Consider the following 18428-nt stretch of genomic DNA (forward strand, 5'->3'; position numbering starts at 1 on the left):
GCTCATTCATGTGTGTCAGTATGTCCACAGCAAAAGCTAAATCACAAAGCCAATCTGTGTCACTCAGCTCAGGAAAATCATCACCTTTCTCAAGTAGCTCCAAAAATGAGATAATCTCCTGTTTGAGCTCCCACACTCATTGACACACTTTCCCCAAACTTAACCAGCGGACATTGGAGTGGTAAAGCAAGTCCTGGTGATCAGCATCAGTTTCTTCAAGAAACTTAATAAATTGACGATGCTGAAGTCCCCTCGCTCGAATATAGTTAACGACTTTTACAACTGGCTTCACTACGTGGTTAAGCTGCAATACGGATTTACACAGTGCTTCCTGGTGGATAATGCAGTGTAGGAAAATCACCTCTTGCTCCGGGTTGTCCTCTTTCACCCTGTCCTGGATTCTTTTGAGCAGCCCGACGTTTCTTCCAGTCAGATTTGGCGATTCATCTGTGGTAACATTGGCGAGCGCTCTCCAAGGTAGCTTGTGCCTCTCCATGACAGCCGACACGCTGTCGTACAAGTCCTCTCCCCGTGTTTTCCCCTTTAGGGACTCCATGGCCAAAAATTCCTCTGTTATCTCAAAACTGTCATTTATCCCTCTGATAAAAATTAAAAGCTGAGCAGTGTCCTTTATATCATTACTTCCGTCTAGTGCCAAGGAATATAATGTAAACGACTCCACTTTTTTGTTTAGCTTGCTAGCTAAGTCTTCGTCAATTAGCTCAACACGACGAGTCACTGTCCTGCGTGATAAGCTAATTTTTTCAAACTTGTTCTTGCTCTCAGGACACAAGATATCTGCTGTCTCTACCATGCACTCTTTGAGAAACTCCCCTTCGGAGAAAGGCTTGCTGGTCTTTGCTAATTTGAATGCCAGTAAATAACTCGCCTTCGTGGTTGTTTCTTGGATGGCAGTTTGTCGGATAAAGGTGTTTTGCTGAGCCTGCAAATTAGCTGCCATCCTCTGAGCAGTAGCTGACCGCTCTTGCGTTGATAGGTTGTTAGCATAATTAACGTGCTTGGTGGAAAAGTGACGGCTAATGTTGTATTCCTTTCGGTTCGTGGCAAATCAGACATACAGCCTTTGATCGGACTTCAGTGAAAAAGTATTTAGTTGTCCATTCCTTATTGAACACTCGGCACTCACTGTCGACTTTTCTTTTATTTGGCCCACTCATGGTTACAGATGGGTTCAGAGCAGAAGCAGAGTAATGAAGGAGAGTAGCCCCTGGCTCCGTAAAATCAAGTCAATGTATCGCTCTGCCTAATGCGCCACCTGGTGGAACGCCAGGCATTACAGAACAAGATTAAATTAGCAGTCAAAATTATGATATGATTGATTTGAACAATTCTGTACCAATCTTCCGCGGGCCGGATCAAAAGGGCCAACAGGCTGGATGTGGCCCGCGGGCCGTAGTTTGCCCACCCCTGCTATAGTCGGTTATGCCAAGTTCGTATTTACTTATATGCAACGAGCTAAACACTAGCGGTATAAATGTGTTTGAACGTGTTCTTATAACTTAGCAGTGAAACAGTGAACCAAAAGTAAGCTATATTTTAGATCTGTCGAATTCCAAAGAGTTTATGTGATTTTTCTGGCGCGTGTAGTCACGGCCTTTACTGCGCGTGGCCGAGAGAGGCGACGTTACGCCACACGCCAGAAGTTAACCCTTTCCGTACCAAGTGATGCAGTTTTCTTCATGTTTACTGTGTAGAAACAATGTGTAGACAATTTTGTAAATAAATGCAGTTATTTGTGAATTAAGTCAGTTAAAGTGTATTTTCATGTTTTTAGACACTTTGAAACTTGAATTTAACAGTGATTTATGACCTTATAGGTCAGGTTTTTTGCTAGAGTCAAAGTTGGATCTGTTGTCATTCGATGGCGAGCCACCCTGGAATATTGACCACCCCACCCCCCCCCACCCCCCCCCCCCAAAAAGTGATTCACAAGCAGTGGACATCATTTAATCTGTGAAGTCTCCTTTTCCTGTTGAACTTTGCGCTGAAGTCTTTCTCCAGAGCAGCAGGAGGAATACTTACCTTTTTTCTATTCCATGGACTGGAACGGTCACAGCTACATGTGCATTTGCAACCTGTGGAACACCAAGGAACATTGATTATACACACACACACACAGAAGAAAAGGGGATACTGAAATTGTAATTGACTGAAATTGTAATTTAGTAATTTTACTAAATGAAGCTGATTTGTATTATATTGTTGAACTGATTGAAACCATGATTGAAGACTGCTTATTATTGTAAACTTAAAATTTAGAATTTGATGTATTATTTCCTACCCGGGTAGAAGTAGTAGCTTTGCTAGCTAATACAGACACAAATTTGAATTGTTTAATGTATGTTTGTTCTATTTATTTGTTTTTTATTTATTTATTTACATACCTGTTTCTTTATTAAATGGAAGTTTCCCTAAACTTCCAATCATAGCACAGTGGTGCAGCGTCGTCTCTTGGGTAGTAGTTTGCCCCGGCTCTGTAGGCGATCCTGGGATCGTTATGATTGGCCCACAGTATCTTGGCGTTTTCCTCTTTTGCTCATTCAGTTAAACCCAAGGTTAATGATAGAAATTGTCTACTGTGTTATCGCTTTTAACTTACAATGCTCTAACCAAGCTAACACCCCACTGTTAGCTAGAATTCGTGTTAGAATTATCTTTGGAATGAGATGGAGTGGTGTTGATTATCCAAAGCTAACATCAGTACCTGACCTCACTAATGCTCTTATGCATAATGCTTGAATGCAATCAAATCCTCACAGCAATGTTCCAACATCTAGTGTAAAGTCTTCCCAGAAGAGTTGATGGCTGGTACTGCAGCAAATGGGAACAAACTCTGTGTTAATACCCCTGATGTCAGCAGATATGTTGGATGAGGAGGTGTCTACAAACTTTTGAACAAAGTATGCACTGAGGTGCCAGAAGTCATTGGATAGCAGTAAATTGATTATGAAGCAGTGTTACCTCAGGAGATGGCTTGTGGACCACCACACCTGCATAGGTTTTGAGGTGTTATCTTGTGAATGAGGCTGAACACTGTTCATAGCAAGGGGATGTGAATTATCACAGTTCGATTGAGGCACGGATAGAACTTTCCACTTCCAAAGTTGTGCCGGCATTTAATGTTCCTCAATCTACAGTGTCACGTGTACAAAATGCCTTACCGCCCACAGTGGATAGTGAAGTGACCACCCACGAGAGCTCAGTGATCATGACCAGCAGTGTCTGGCTAGCATTATCTGTGCAAACAGACAAGCGACTCTGGCACAAAATCACACAATACTCGTATCTGTCCCATGACTTTTGGCGCGTCAGTGTATGCTTCTTGGATCTTGGTTAAACTTGAGCAAATATGACAAATGTGATTAACTACACAAAATATTACAATATTCAATTCAATTCAACTTTGTCATTACACAATACAGGGTAGTACAGTATAACGAAGCACTATCGGCCTAACTTTCCAGTGCAGTAATGTGATATTGTCCATGGTCAATTTGTTCCATTGTTATACCTTGCTAACAATTTTCCTGTATGTCTCTTTAGGTGAGATGTACACTGCGTCTCAGTCAGGAGCGGAGTCTGACCTCTTTTCTGCACACCTTCCCCCAGGACACAACTCCACTCTTCCAGTGGGTCACAACCGCCAACATGCAACACATTACCCCACTTATCCCAGCCAGTGAGGGGCTTAACAGAGAAAACCTTCAGGTTTCATGCCTGAAAATTCCTCCAAACTGTGCTCTGTCCCAAGTCTTCTCATTTGCCTCTTCTCACCAGGGGCAGATTTGTGACACCATGCTATACCCAGCCTTCCCTAAGAGTAGCTGAGGGCCCTTCCTGAGAGGAAATCCACTGTTAAGCGTGGAATGGATTGGGGCTTTTTGCAAATGTGACAATAACACAAGGTTTTTGTCATAACATTGGTATTGACACAGTTGCCCACAGAGGTCATGGTTTTTGGCAGGGGGCAAGACTTTAGGTTTCTAATGCCTCTATCTCTGTGTCTGTAACCCATGCACGGTCTCTGTCTCTGTCTGTGTGTTGGTGCATGTCTCCTGTGACTGTGAGGGAGTTTCGAGATTAGTAGCAGGCCTGCCTTTGGTTTAGATTACTTGGAATACATCCAAGAATGAATATAAGAACATAGTACTAGAGTAGATAGGCTTCCACTTCACCTTCCTGCCAGCTTTTACCTACTTCAGCACTGAAACTCTTGTTCTCAGCATGAGAGCATTAAAATTCTGTCATGCTTTAAACACAGAAGCTCAGTTGTGTCTGTGACACTTCCCTCAGTCTGGGGCCAAGGGAGGAACTTGAGAGAAGCCTAGGTTACTTCTGTGAAGAACACAGACTTTCCATCCTTCATTCACTTTTCTTTTCCTTTCTTTTGTCTCTCATTCTCCATCATATGCCTTTTCAAGAATGGTGACTGAGGAGTTTTGTTCGCAGCATGGAAAGAAAAGTGGAGGAAAGTGACAATGAGATCTGTGGTGGATTAATACATCATTTACAGGCTGCAAGAGTCTGTGACTCTTCCTGCTCACTAATGCATGAAGCTGCTGACCTTGTGAAGGAGACCAGAACTCCAGTCTGTCTAAATGATCTTCTGAGGGTCAGAGCTAAGCATGACCTACAGATCCACAGATAAAGAAGAAACTTATGGATATGAGTGTACCCAGTACAGATGGTTGTGTGACATCTCTCGTTGGATTTTTGTAAACAATGTGTGTATTTACATTAACCAACAAAGCACAAATGAATGGCATTTTACTGCAGTTAACTTTCCACTGGTAGCCAAAAAATCCTGCAGCTAAAAAACTGCAGATGTGACTCAACATTATTCCTCTGAAGCAGTAATTTAGCATAGTAGCAGGTGTTTCTTGAGATACTTTATGTTGAAGTTTGTTTCTTTTGTTTTTGTTCTATTAAATACTTAAGGAATAGGTTTGGTGAAAGGTTCTGAAAGGAACATTTGCATTGCAGTTTTACACAGAGAGTTCCAAGACTGTTTACTGTGTTCCACTCAGAAGTCTATTGTTGAGTCCAATATTTAGTGCCCTAAATATCTCGGGATTACCTCTCCTAGCCATCCACTTCCCCATGACCTTCACTATCTGCCACACTGAATGATCCTCCCTACCGGGTGGGATTCCTGAACTGTAGTCAGTGGAGATTCTTGGTGACATCATATGTTGTATCCTTGATTCTTTGTCATCCCAGAGAAGTTGGTGCCATTCATTATGTTGCGATGCACTGAGCTTTATTTTGAATGCTTATTCAATGCTGGAATCCATAAACATGCATGCAAACACTTAGAGGCACACACACACACACACACACTGTGTATTATTTATATTAAACAAAAGAAGGGCTAAATTTACATGCACATGTTTCTACATTTTGTTCTTTGTGTAAACTGTTTCTGACACCCACTAAGCTCATGTATGTGAACTATTTATTTCACAATCAAGTGATTGTATGTTACTGAGCAAAAGGCAAGCCACTATTTGTGTGTTTGTAGACTGTATGTATGGATAAATGACAAATGGAGGATGGACTGCATCACAATACATCTGTAGGTTCTCCACAGTTCTTTGTGGGGATCTTTTTCAACTGACTGTTGAAATATGTATGTGGGGGTTACTTTTCATAAAGGAAAAAAACACCTTAAAAGAGTGATGGTTTGTTCTCTTGAGAGCTTCTGCACAAATTAATACTCCTACATTCTGTACCCATAAATGAGGGTTTGTGTGTGGTAGAGTGTGCGTGTTGTGTCCATTAGTGCTTTAGAGTTTGTATCTTCCACAACCCTCTTTGTTGTCTTATAGAGAACTTGACTTGCCGTTTCTCATTTTCATGTGCTCTTCTTGTCGTTATCACACTCACTTTTCCCTGTTAAACAGAACCCAAGATAAAGACAGTAGTAGCTGAAATTAATTATGAGCTTGACACTATATCAACGCCCCGATGAATGTTAAGACTGCCAAAGGGAGGCTAAGCATATCTTCAGAATGAATTCAGATCATACTTTAGACAATTGGCAAAGTAAACTTTGGATTGTCAAGACAACACAACTAATTTGGTATGTTAAATAATTGATTGATCACCTTTAGTGAAAATCACCTGTATTTCATGCAATGAGCAGTGAGTGAAATATTTTTTTCATATCTAGTTATTTCAGACATTATTTCACCAATATGTCATAACTATAAAATACTGACAGCATTGCAGCTGCAGCAATTTTTAGTGTCCTCCTGTTATTTAATATAATTTCACAATCTTTATAATTGATTTGTTCTCACTGACAATTCACAAGGAGTCATCTTTTAAATAAGCTAATGTATTATGTTATTTATATACCTAGTACTGCTAATAATTTATACAAAAATAAGTACTGTGGAAAAAAACAGACCACCCTTCATTTATTTAATTTCCAGTCAAAACAGCCAATATATACAAGTTACTCGTTTTTAGCGTCAGGAAAACATTTAACAGAAAATTACAGGGAATCCTAAAAAACTGAAAAGTATTTAGTGTGTTCACACTTAGTCTTTACTGCAACTTCCATTCATTTCAGGGACATAAGTAGCATTTTTTGCTTCTCTCAAAGTGATCACAAAACCCATTCAGTGACATTGAGGTCTGGGGAGGCCACTCCACTGTTCTGAGAACACCAGCAGCTTCTTTGTTTGATTTGCAAATGATGTTCTTTTATTTCTCAGAAATGGCTTCATAAAAGCCACCCATCCTTCAGAACCATAGTGCTTAACTGTCTTCTCACAGTGTTGCACAGCTTTTCTTTAGATTGGCACAAGGTTGTTATGAGTCCCATTTTCTTGAGATCTTTAACAAGTTATTGAATTTTGATTTTGGAAACTCCTGTTTTAACTTATTTTCATTTGACTTTCTCATTCTTATGCAAGTGGTTTATCTTACATAATGTCCTCAGAAATACCTCCATAAAAATTAATTACATTAATTACATTACTTTATGGCTGTTTTTGACTGGGACTTAAATAAATGAATAATGTGCAAATTGAGTGTTGCAGTGTCCTACATGTAAAACAAATACATTGATATCCAAACTAACCGATCTTAGTGAAACACTCAATTGGCACATCACATATACTTGACACAGCATAATGTGGGTTTCAATTAAATATGTCTGATGAAAAACTATAACACGGGTGGGCACCTGGAGTCCAGCACAGTTTGGCAGTTTTCCTGGTCATACACACCTACTAACCTATTAATTAGGTGGAAACAAGTATATTCGATCGTCCACCCCTGATCTGGAAGATCATGTCTTTGCTGCAGAGCACTTAAGCATTAAAACTTCATCATTCCTGTTTTTTTTATGCATTTTCTCCATTGTCCTCTGAAGTCTGGCTGCTTTTAAATGCTACAATATTTGATTGTGTGTTCAGTTTCCACATGAAGGGCCAGTAATAAAGTCAGAGGCACACAGATGTACCAAAATGTTGTTTTTTTTATTATTCAGAAGCCTAACTAAAGATTTCTGTTTTCTCAGAATATTGGAGAGACAAAGCTTAGACAAATAAGATCGAAGCATGTCGCTATGGATAGAAACCTCTCGCATGAGTGCATTTCACAAAATACCATACGTGTCATGTAATGTTTGCGGTACATTTTTTTTTTACAATAAAATATGTTTTTTACACTATGTAATTTAGAATGATTATGTTTTTATACTATGTTTTTGTAGCTTCTACACTTTAAATAATAAAACCTAACTCAGGCCAATAACCTAAATGTGCTTCCACGATATTCTTGATGAAAACAATACATTAAAGACCTCAGACATATAAGCAATTTTGACTGCTTTGCATAGTGGATTTAAAGAATATTGGTTGTGTAGGGAAGCACAAATGTCACTTTATCCAAATTTATGTCAGCCTAAGTGTAAGTGAATTATAGGACAAGTTATCCGAATATTGCAGTTCAAATGACATGGCTAACCCCTTTATTTGACTTTGGGAGGACAGTTTTCAGTGTAACTTATGATGGATTGATTACAGATGGTTACATTTCCATTCTCTCCTCTGTAAGAAGTTAGCACAACTTACACAGAGCCACTGTGCCACTGGAGTTCTGTTTCTGTTCTGCTCAGGTAGGACCACTTTTGTCTCCATAATTTATCATTTGTCCTGTGTACTGTGACTGGTGGAGTTTAGTCAGTAATGTCAGCCACAGGCAGGGTTTTCAAAAATTATGTGCAGGATCCTTTAGTTTTGAAGTAGAAAGAGTCTTCTAAGATGTGATTGTGTGCTCCTGCAAAAATTTAAGATTCAATTTTTGTTTTTTTCTTGCTTGCAAATTAATCAAAATATGAATATTTAAATTATCAATGTGTCAATTTCATCAACATTTTATTACATTTTATTTGTAACTGCTTGCAGTGAACTACCAATGTGACTCGATTTCTAAATAATTTTCAAAAAAAGGTTGCTGTCATGTTAAAACCGCATATCCTCATTTCAGTGGCCTGGTGCTCCATACTTTAATAAAGTAAGCATACAAGGATCACACTTTAATATGTATTTTTTCCTTCAAATACACTATATTTCCCAAAGTATTCACTCGCCTATCCAAATAATTGAATTCAGGTGTTCCAATCACTTCCATGGCCACAGGTGTATAAAACCAAGCACCTAGGCATGCAGACTGCTTCTACAAACATTAGTTAAAGAATGGGTCACTCTCAGGAGCCCAGTGAATTCGAGCATGGTACCGTGATCGGACGCCACCTGTGCAAGTCCAGTCGTGAAATTTCCTCACTACTAAATATTCCACAGTCCACTGTCAGTGCGATTATAACAAAGTGGAAGTGATTTGCAACGACAGCAACTCAGCCACGAAGTGGTCGGCCACATAAAATGACAGAATGGGGCCAGTGGATGCTGAGGCACATAGTGCGCAGAGGTCACCAACTTTCTGCAGAGTCAATCACTACAGACCTCCAAACTTCATGTGGCCTTCAGATCAGCACCAAGAGATTTTGGACAATTTCATGCTCCCAACTTTGTGGGAACTGTTTGGGGATGGCCCCTTCCTGTTCCAACATGACACACCTTTGGGATGAATAAGAGTGGAGACTGAGAGCCAGACCTTCTCGTCTTACATCAATGTCTGACCTCACAAATGTGCTTCTGGAAGAACGGTCAAAGATTCCCATAAACACACTCCTAACCCTTGTGGAAAGCCTTCCCAGAAGAGTTGAAGCTGTTATAGCTGCAATGGGTGGACTGACATCATATTAAACCCTATGGATTAAGAATGGTCACTCAAGTTCATATGTGTGTGAAACCAGATGACCGAATACTTGTGTATGAGTGCAAGTTTTGCATAGTGGAAAAAAAGATAAAATAACAAATATAAAAATGTTCCATACATTTTGCATTTGCCATTTTTTTCTCACATACATAGCAAATAAAATATTTTCACTTAATATCAACAATACATGGAATTTGACCAAAGGGGCTCAAACTTTTACATACATAACATTTCATGGTATATGGGCCAATATAAATGGTTTCATTGACTTACATTACATTAAAAGTAAAGCAGGTTTTTTCCTTTTCCTGTAAAGTTACCATTTTCCGAGATATGAGGTTTTGTTCCAACAACAGTTATATGCAATTAGGCTCTCCGATTGTTTCACAGGCAATGACTCATTAATTTATAAGGAGGCAACAATGCACACCTGACCATAGAACAACAGAGCAGCCATTCATCCACTTATTGTACAATGTACAATGACCTGAAACATGCTGCAGAGGCAAGCCAAGACTTTTTTTAGGACAAAGTAGAGAATGTTCTGTAATAGCAGGATCATTTGACCGTAACATAACTATAAAATACATTTCACTTAAAGGCAAAATTAAAGGTAAAAAATGCAGGAACTGAAACTGCAGTAAAGGCCTGCAGAACATCACCAGGCAAGAAACACTGGTGGTCGTCTATGGGATCCAGACTTCATACAACCAATCTAAAAATCTCAATTTAATTTATATTTCTTACAACCCCAATTCCAATGAAGTTGGGATGTTGTGTAAAACATAAATAAAAAACAGAATACAATGATTTGCAAATCCTTTTCAACCTATATTCAATTGAATACACTACAAAGTCAAGATATTTAATATTCAAACGGATTAACTTTATTGTTTTTTGCAAATATTCACTCATTTTGAATTTGATGCCTGCAACACGTTCCAAAGAAGTTGGGACAGGGGCAACAAAAGACTGGAAAAGTTGAGGAATGCTCAAAAAACACCTGTTTGGAACATTCCACAGGTGAACAGGTTAATTTGAAACATGTGAGTGTCATGATTGGGTATAAAGTTAGCATCCCTGAAAGGGAGCATCCACTTTGTGAACAACTGCGTGAGCAAATAGTCCAACAGTTTAAGAACAACGTTTCTCAATGTGCAATTGCAAGGAATTTAGAGATTTCATCATCTACAGTCCATAATATCATCAAAAGATTCAGAGAATCTGGAGAAATCTCTGCAAGTAAGCGGCAAGGCAGAAAACCAACATTGAATGCCTGTGACCTTCAATCCTTCAGGCGGCACTACATTAAAAACCAACATCATTCTGTAACGGATATTATCACTTGGGCTCAGGAACACGTCAGAAAACCATTGTCAGTGAACACAGTTCGTCGCTCCATCTACAAGTGCAAGTTAAAACTCTGCCATGCAAAGCGAAAGCCATATATCAACAACACCCAGAAACACAGCTGGCTTCTCTGGGCCCGAGCTCATCTAAGATGGACTGACGCAAAGTGAAAAAGTGACCTGTGGTCTGACGAGTGGTCCACATTTCAATTTTTTTTGGAAATCATGGATGTCGTGTCCTCTGGGCCAAAGAGGAAAAGGACTGTCCAAATTGTTATTAGCGCAAAGTCCAAAAGCCAGCATCTCTGATTGCACATCTGTGAAGGCACCATTAATGCTGAAAGGTACATGCAGGTTTTGGAGCAACATATGCTGCCATCGAAGCAATGTCTTTTTCAGGGACGTCCCTGCTTATTTCAGCAAGACAATGCCAAGCCACATTCTGCACGTGTTACAACAGCGTGGCTTCGTAGTAAAAGAGTGTGGGTACTGGACTGGCCTGCCTGCAGTCCAGACCTGTCTCCCATTGAAAATGTATGATGCATTATGAAGCGCAAAATATGACAACGGAGACCCCGGACTGTTGAGCAACTGAAGTTGTACATCAAGCAAGAATGGGAAAGAATTCCACCTACAAAGCTTCAACAATTAGTGTCCTCAGTTCCCAAACGCTTATTGAGTGTTGTTAAAAGGAAAGGTGATGTAACACAGTGGTAAACATGCCCCTGTCCCAACTTCTTTGGAATGTGTTGCAGGCACCAAATTCAAAATGAGTGAATATTTGCAAAAAACAATAAAGTTTATCTGTTTGAACATTAAATATCTTGTCTTTGTAGTGTATTCAATTGAATATAGGTTGAAAAGGATTTGCAAATCATCGTATTCTGTTTTTATTTATGTTTTACACAACATCCCAACTTCATTGGAATTGGGTTTGTAGTTTAGACAATTACTCTTGAATCGCTAACAATAAGAAGGTGGCTATGTACAAAAATGGTTGTAATTCCTACACTGGTTACCAGATTTAGATATAAATACCTTTAAATTAAAGCTGAATGAGTGCACTTTGAGCTTATATTTATCATTTATCATTTAGCTTTTAGTTCCAATATGATATTGTACACAAAAGAGTATAAACAAATAGAAGGAGGACAGCATTCATGTAATTCACAAAATATTCATTAAAAGATAAAGCACATGAGCGTTTCGGAACAGAGTCTTCCTCAGCAGGAAAACCAGCCCACTAAATAGCGTAACGAGTTAATTGGACCACACAGCAAACCAAAAAGATTAATAAATAAGTGAAATTAAAGTAAACAAATGGAAAAAAAATCTATTTTAACTTAACAAAAATAACAGACAGCTAAAATTAAAACTTCACCACATTCCTGTAGAAAGTTTTAAATCAGACTTGTTCTCATTCCAGTGGGATGTACAGAACGCAGTTCCCTCTCGTAATGGAAAGGAGAATGGAGGTCAATGCTGCATTGTGGCTGTTTCAAAACATAAATGTCGTTACATTCAAGGACTTGTTCTGCATTCCACTCGGAGAAGTAATAGTTACCTGGACACTTTTCATCCCAATTGTCTGTATGTCCATATACAGGCTGTGCTTCATGACCAGGACAGAACATTTTGTTCCTGTGTTTGTCATAAACCTTCTCATCTCTGATCTTATTCAGATCTGTTTCAAGCCTGTTATATACATTCTTCCAGTGACTGAAGGACTTTTTCCTGTGTTCTGTATTCACAAATGTTGGCACAATAGCTACTATTAACTTCATGGTGTGTATCTCTTTTGAAAAGTATGTAATGATCATGTACCCTGTTTGGTATTGATTGTGTCATTCATTTAAGTTCTCCTGTTTTATCTGCTTATTAATTTGTTTTTTGTCCATCACTGAAGTAGAGATTTGCATTGTAATCATGAAGGGAGGAAATGTGGGGAATTTATATGCTGTGTCAGTGACTTTTTTACTTCTCCCATACCCTCTGGTTGTGTTTCCCTTTGTTGGTTCTTGGAGGGCACTCCCACGTTCAGTCTCCATCCCCCCTGAAGAACAGAAGAGGATTCTAATAATCCTGGTGCTTGTACTGTTCACTTATACTGTGATGTTTCTACCTCGTGAGAATGGAAAGAAGTCCTTCTTGGGATACTTGTTAATAGTGTCAGGAGCCTTGATATATCTGAATCTACTTGTTGACTGTCTGAGGTATGTGTTTATGAGGATGGATGCCAAAGGAATACTTAAGTCTTTCAGCTGTGTGATGCCTTAACAGAGGCAGAAATCGAACTCTAAACACTGCTGTAGATAGACGTGACAATGAATGAGACTAAAGGAACGGTTTTGCTGTATTTTAAGCAGAAAGGTCATGGAAAGAAAGCAGTCTGATATCCAGCCTTATATAACATAATTTTTGACTCTGTAACTTAATGTGAACTTTTTTTAACCTATTTTAACCTATGCAAGTTATTTAGTTAGTAAAACGTTTTAAAAATGTAAAAACGTAAAAAAGTAAAAAGTATTATGAAATGTTGTTGTTACCCTATATAGAAATGCTTGTAATTATTTATTATGTGCTGTGTGTATATATCCGATTGTGAAATCTTCTTCTTGCACTATATAAAAATGTATGTAATTTTTTTGTTTATATAATCTGTTGCATTTAAAAAATACAAGCGAAATGGCCATTCAGCCAGTCCATTGAGTGAAATCGTCTATAGGTCCTAGTCTGAAGTGTAAAAGACACAGATGAGTGACAAAATAATGGAAAAAACCTGAATAAATGAGTTGAGTGCAGATGTTTGCAGGCAGGTGTTGTGCAAGATACAAATTAACACCATGTTCTGTGGCATGTACAAAATAATAATAATTTAATAATAATAATAATTTTATCTATATAGCACTTTTCATGCCAGTGGCATGAAGTGCATTACAGACAGGTAATAAAACATAGGAGAGATATATATAAATATAGAAGAGATCATTAGTATTTAAAAAGTGAGCACTGAGCTTGCTTGTCTAATAAAAGGTGGAATTGAGTTCCACAGTTTAGAGGCAGAATAACTGAAAGTCTCTCTCCATGTTTTCTGTATTTTACAGAGGGTATATGTTGAAGGCCACTATCTGCAGATCTTAGACAGACAGACACTCTGTGATGTAAGTGGTGCTTTAAGGTCATTTAGAGCTTTAAAGACCAGTAACAGAGCTTTAAACTCTATCCTGAGTGATCCAGGCAGCCAGTGCAGCTCTTTTAAAGCAGGACTGATCTGAACTCTCTGTGTTGTTTTTGCTAACCCTAACCCTAAAACCAAAACAGAAGGATTTTGTGCATCAGCACTGAGCCTGAGGCCATTCATAACATGAATCAATGCTGTCTCTGTATTAAGGTTGGAATGAAACCCTGACTGAAACTCATATAAATTATTTGATATTAGATACACATTTAGTTGTTTGAAAACAACTTTTTCTAAGACTTTACTTAGAAAAGGTAGATTTGAAATTGGTCTAAAATTATTTAGTATAGAATTCATGCTGTTCTTTCTTAGGAGAGGCTTCACCAGGGTGGTTTTAAAAGCATTTGGAAAAAAGCAGAGCAGGGCTAATTGACCTCAAATTTGGGTCAGGATGCAAGAGAGAAAGGGTTCATTATTGGGGCAGTGATGGCAGAAGCTTAAATGACAAATATAGTTCAACTGGCTAGTGTTTCAAGAGGAACAGTGACAAAAAATATCAGCATTTAGTGCTGGAGCAAAAACAGTAGTAGAGCTGGAAATTGTGGTCTAAAGCACATTCAGTGACTGTGATACTTGTCCATTAGTGTGATATACATATGAACAAACAGAAGAGAATGTCCAAAATTACACAGTGAGGAATAGGTTTGTGGTTCATTAACCCCTCACAGATCAATTAAGAGTTAAAGAAGAAAAAATAAAAACTAGGAAACATTTCTGTCCTGATGGGAATTGTCCCTTCCAGCATGGCAGTGCTGCATCCATTGGATACAAAGGGTTACCAAATGGTTTGATGAATATGAAAAATATGATGACTCGGTGTTAGACAGTGCTCTGCATTTTCATCATCATCATCATATCATCATTAAAACACCAATTGAGAGAATATCTTTTGGATGAATGGTGTTCCTTTTATCCAGTGCAGTTCCAGAGACTGCAATCTATGCCAAGGCACATTGCAGCTATTCTGGTGGCTCATAACTTGAGAGGGACAAAGTTATTGAGCCTTGCATGACCCTTTCTTCTCCAGGGAAGTCACTCCATGCTTATAAAGATTTCCCAAAGACTATATTTTGGCCAACCGTTAACAGTATAAACATCTTATCAAATCACTGGTTACACATTCAGACTCTTATTCAAATTTCAAATTTCCATTCCACCTTAAGTAGAGTAGCAGTTACACACCACTACCAGTAAAATGAATGAACTCACATTCAACAAAAATAGGGAAAAAGAATTTTTCAAAGGCCTCAGAAACATATGTTCATTATGAATTTTTAGAGGAGCAACAGCCAGAAAATTAATCCGAACATGGCTATTTTCAAACAGAAGATCTTTCTCTTTGGAGTTTGCTTTAGATCATAATATAACAAATTGTCTGTCCTGTTGTTCATCTCCAACATGTTTTCTAATACAAAAAAGAGGTTTTCTAAAACAAATGACAGCAAGATGGAGTTCAGCATCAGCATCTTAGAAAACCTGTTTTCTCACATCATCAAACAGAATTGAAGTGTTTATTTCTTAGCCCAGTAAGTGGAACCAAAAACTGCAGTTTGTAACCATCAGTATTTCCATGAATTATTATCGCAATGATAAGTAATGATTTAATCCAAACTAACTTTTGTAAAGTTTGAAAATGACTCGGTGCTGCTGTTGCTGAAGAGAACTGTCCTAAGACTTGGAAGAGATTTGTTGATGTCAAGGTCGGATATGACTGGCTCCCATATTTACAAGGTTTGACCTGCAAACGTGTCCTAAACGGCTAAAAACAAATGGTTACATTTCTTTTTCTTTTTTTTAATATACTTTATTTATAAGGAATCGCAGAAAAACACAACCCATGCTAATACACAATCAGAAATAGTAACTAGCACCAAAGCATCAAGAATAAAAAAGGGAAAGATAAGAAGAAAAAGAAGAAGGAAAAGAAAAGAAATAAAAATAAATTAAAAAAATAAATTAAAAAAATAAAAATAAAATACAGTCTGTCGAGTTCAAGCATTACAAAGAATAAATGACAATAGATCAAACTGGAATATTTCCAATATCAGACTGGGACTGGTATCAGACTAGGACCCTTCCAGACTATTCAAAACCACTCCCCAAACACTCTGGAACCGTTTATATGATTTAGCGTAATTGCAATGTAACCGATCCATTTGTATAATGAATAACATCTCATTTATCCACCTCTTAAAACATGGTGCCACTGGGGATTTCCAAGATAAAAGTATGACTTTTTTAGCTGCAACCATACCCGCCAATAGAGCTTGCTGTTGTGCAAATGAAAAAGAAACAGAACTGTCAAAATAAGCAAAGCAAGTTTGTAATCTGGGACAATGTCCACATTGAATGCTTCAGAGAACCAATGAAAGATATAAACCCAATAGTCATGCAACACAGGGCAGGACCAGATTAAGTGAGACAAGGAACCTTCGGAGGTTTGACACCGATCACACAAAGGAGAGACAGAGGAATAGATTTTGTTCAATCTGGTTTTAGAAAAGTAAAACCTGTGTAATACTTACTGTATGAGTCTATACCTGGAGTTCACTGAGCAACGATGAATACTGGACAAACTTTCCTCCCACATGTCATCAGAAATTGCAGCACCCAACTCACAGGCCCACCCTACCTTTAGGGGGTAGTATTGTCTGATGGCGATAATGCTGCAATAAATTTGGACACCAAGTGTCCGGGGGAGAAAGTAGCAAGTTGTAAAAAACAGATTCTTTTGGTTTAATTAAAAAAGAGGGGATATATTTTTTGAACATAGTGTCTGACCTGCAAATATCGAAAGAAGTGAGAAGAAGGAGGACTATATTTAATTTTAAGCTGAGTAAAGGAAGCAAAGCTATTGTCAAAATAAGAATCTTTGATGCACTGTAAACCCTTCTCTCTCCATGTAAGAAACACATTATCTAACTGGCCTGGAACAAAAAAATGGTTGTGAGCTATAGAAGTATAGCTGGAAACTGGAGGCAGAGAAAGAAACCTCTCAATTTGATTCAGAATCCTTAAGGAGTTTTTAATTATAAAATTATTACCAATTATTCTATTGAGAGATTTCATCATAGAAAACAGTAAAACTGGTAAAGAGGTATTTGTTAAGGACTGTGCCTCTATACTTAACCATAGTGGAGCCCCATCAGGTAGTGAATGATCTATGATTCCCTTCTGCCAATTGGTAAAAACCCTAGCATTGGCTGCATTGACTGCTTAAACACAGGCAGGCCTAGGCCCCCAAGTGCTGTCGGCCTTTGCAAATGTCTTTTTGAAATACGAGGGGGTTTATAGGCCCAGACAAATGAGCAAATAATTGAGTCTAATTGCCTAAAAAAGGATGAAGGGAGGAAAATTGGTATGTTTTGAAAGAGATATAAGAATCGTGGTAAAGTCACCATTTTGATAGCATTAATACGTCCAATCATTGATAAAGGAAGTAGCTTCCAGCATTCAATATTCGCTTTTAGTTTGTTGACCATGTGTAGAAAATTTAGTTTGAAGAGATGTTTGGGATTTCTTGATATCTGAAGGCCTAGATATGTAAAATGATCATCAATTATTTTAAATGGCAATGGTCTCAAGAAGACTAAGGTTATTAGTAATGCACATAAATTCACTCTTGCTCCAATTAATTGAATAACCTGAAAGTCTACTAATGGCATCTATATAATTTAATAAGTTGGGAACAGACAGCTCTGGGTCAGATAGAAAAATCAGCAAGTCATCTGCATATAAATTCAGAAGACTTTCAGTGTCTCCACATTTAATGCCATGAATCTGTGGAGGATTCCTGATCCCTATTGCCAATGGTTCGAGAGCTAAATCAAAAAGAAGAGGGGACAAAGGGTCCCCTTGCCGGACCCCACGATGTAGTTCAAATGAACTAGAGCGCTCCTTATTAGTATAGACATAGGACAAATATAAAGCATCTTGACCAGTGAAATAAAAAAGTCACCAAATCCAAATCTTTTGAGCACCTCAAACATATAGGGCCATTTTTGATCAAAGTTTAAGAGTGCTATTGGTCTATAAGAAGCAGGGTCTGAGTCTTCTTTCCTTTTTTCAACAATAAGATAATATTTGCTTCGTACAGGGAGCTGGCAACTTTTTATTCCTAACCGAATTGTTTATCATCCTCAACATATAGGGGACAAGTTGTTTAATAAAAGCCTTGTAAAATTCAGACCCAAATCCACCCGGACCGGGACTTTTGCCTGATGTGAAAGCCTGAATAGCTTCCATAAGTTCAGTTTCTAATATTGGAGCATACAATTCCATTTTGCAGAACTCAGGTAACTGTGGTATTATAAGCTTATGGAAAAAAAGGTTAAAATCTTTCTCATTTACCTCTAAAGAAGAAGAATTATAGATTAGAGTAAAACTCCCTGAAACTGTTTATTTGCTTTGGATCTGTAAGTAAGTCACCAGACTTTGCTTTTATTCTATGAATACCTTGATTTGGATTGTATTCCTTTTAATTGTCTGGCCAATAATCTCTCAGGCTTATCTCCCAGTTCAAAATA

The 18428-nt window shown here is 38.1% G+C and overlaps 1 protein-coding gene across 4 annotated transcripts in view; it reads left to right on the forward strand.

Annotated features, from left to right (window-relative positions):
* dok4 (docking protein 4) overlaps positions 1-7705 on the forward strand; it is an 89072-nt gene extending 81367 nt beyond the window's left edge. For 3 of the 4 annotated variants that reach the window (XM_037545150.1, XM_037545152.1, XM_037545151.1), the window contains one exon: positions 3565-7705. In XM_037545150.1, coding sequence (XP_037401047.1) covers positions 3565-3849 — 285 coding nt within the window. In that variant the 3' untranslated portion in view covers positions 3850-7705. The remainder of the gene's footprint in view (positions 1-3564) is intronic. The other variant, XM_017696502.2, reaches the window with a different exon arrangement.
* The last annotated feature ends 10723 nt before the right edge of the window (positions 7706-18428 follow it).

The sequence above is a fragment of the Pygocentrus nattereri genome, chromosome 15 (assembly GCF_015220715.1).
Source record: "Pygocentrus nattereri isolate fPygNat1 chromosome 15, fPygNat1.pri, whole genome shotgun sequence".
Lineage (NCBI taxonomy): Eukaryota > Metazoa > Chordata > Actinopteri > Characiformes > Serrasalmidae > Pygocentrus > Pygocentrus nattereri.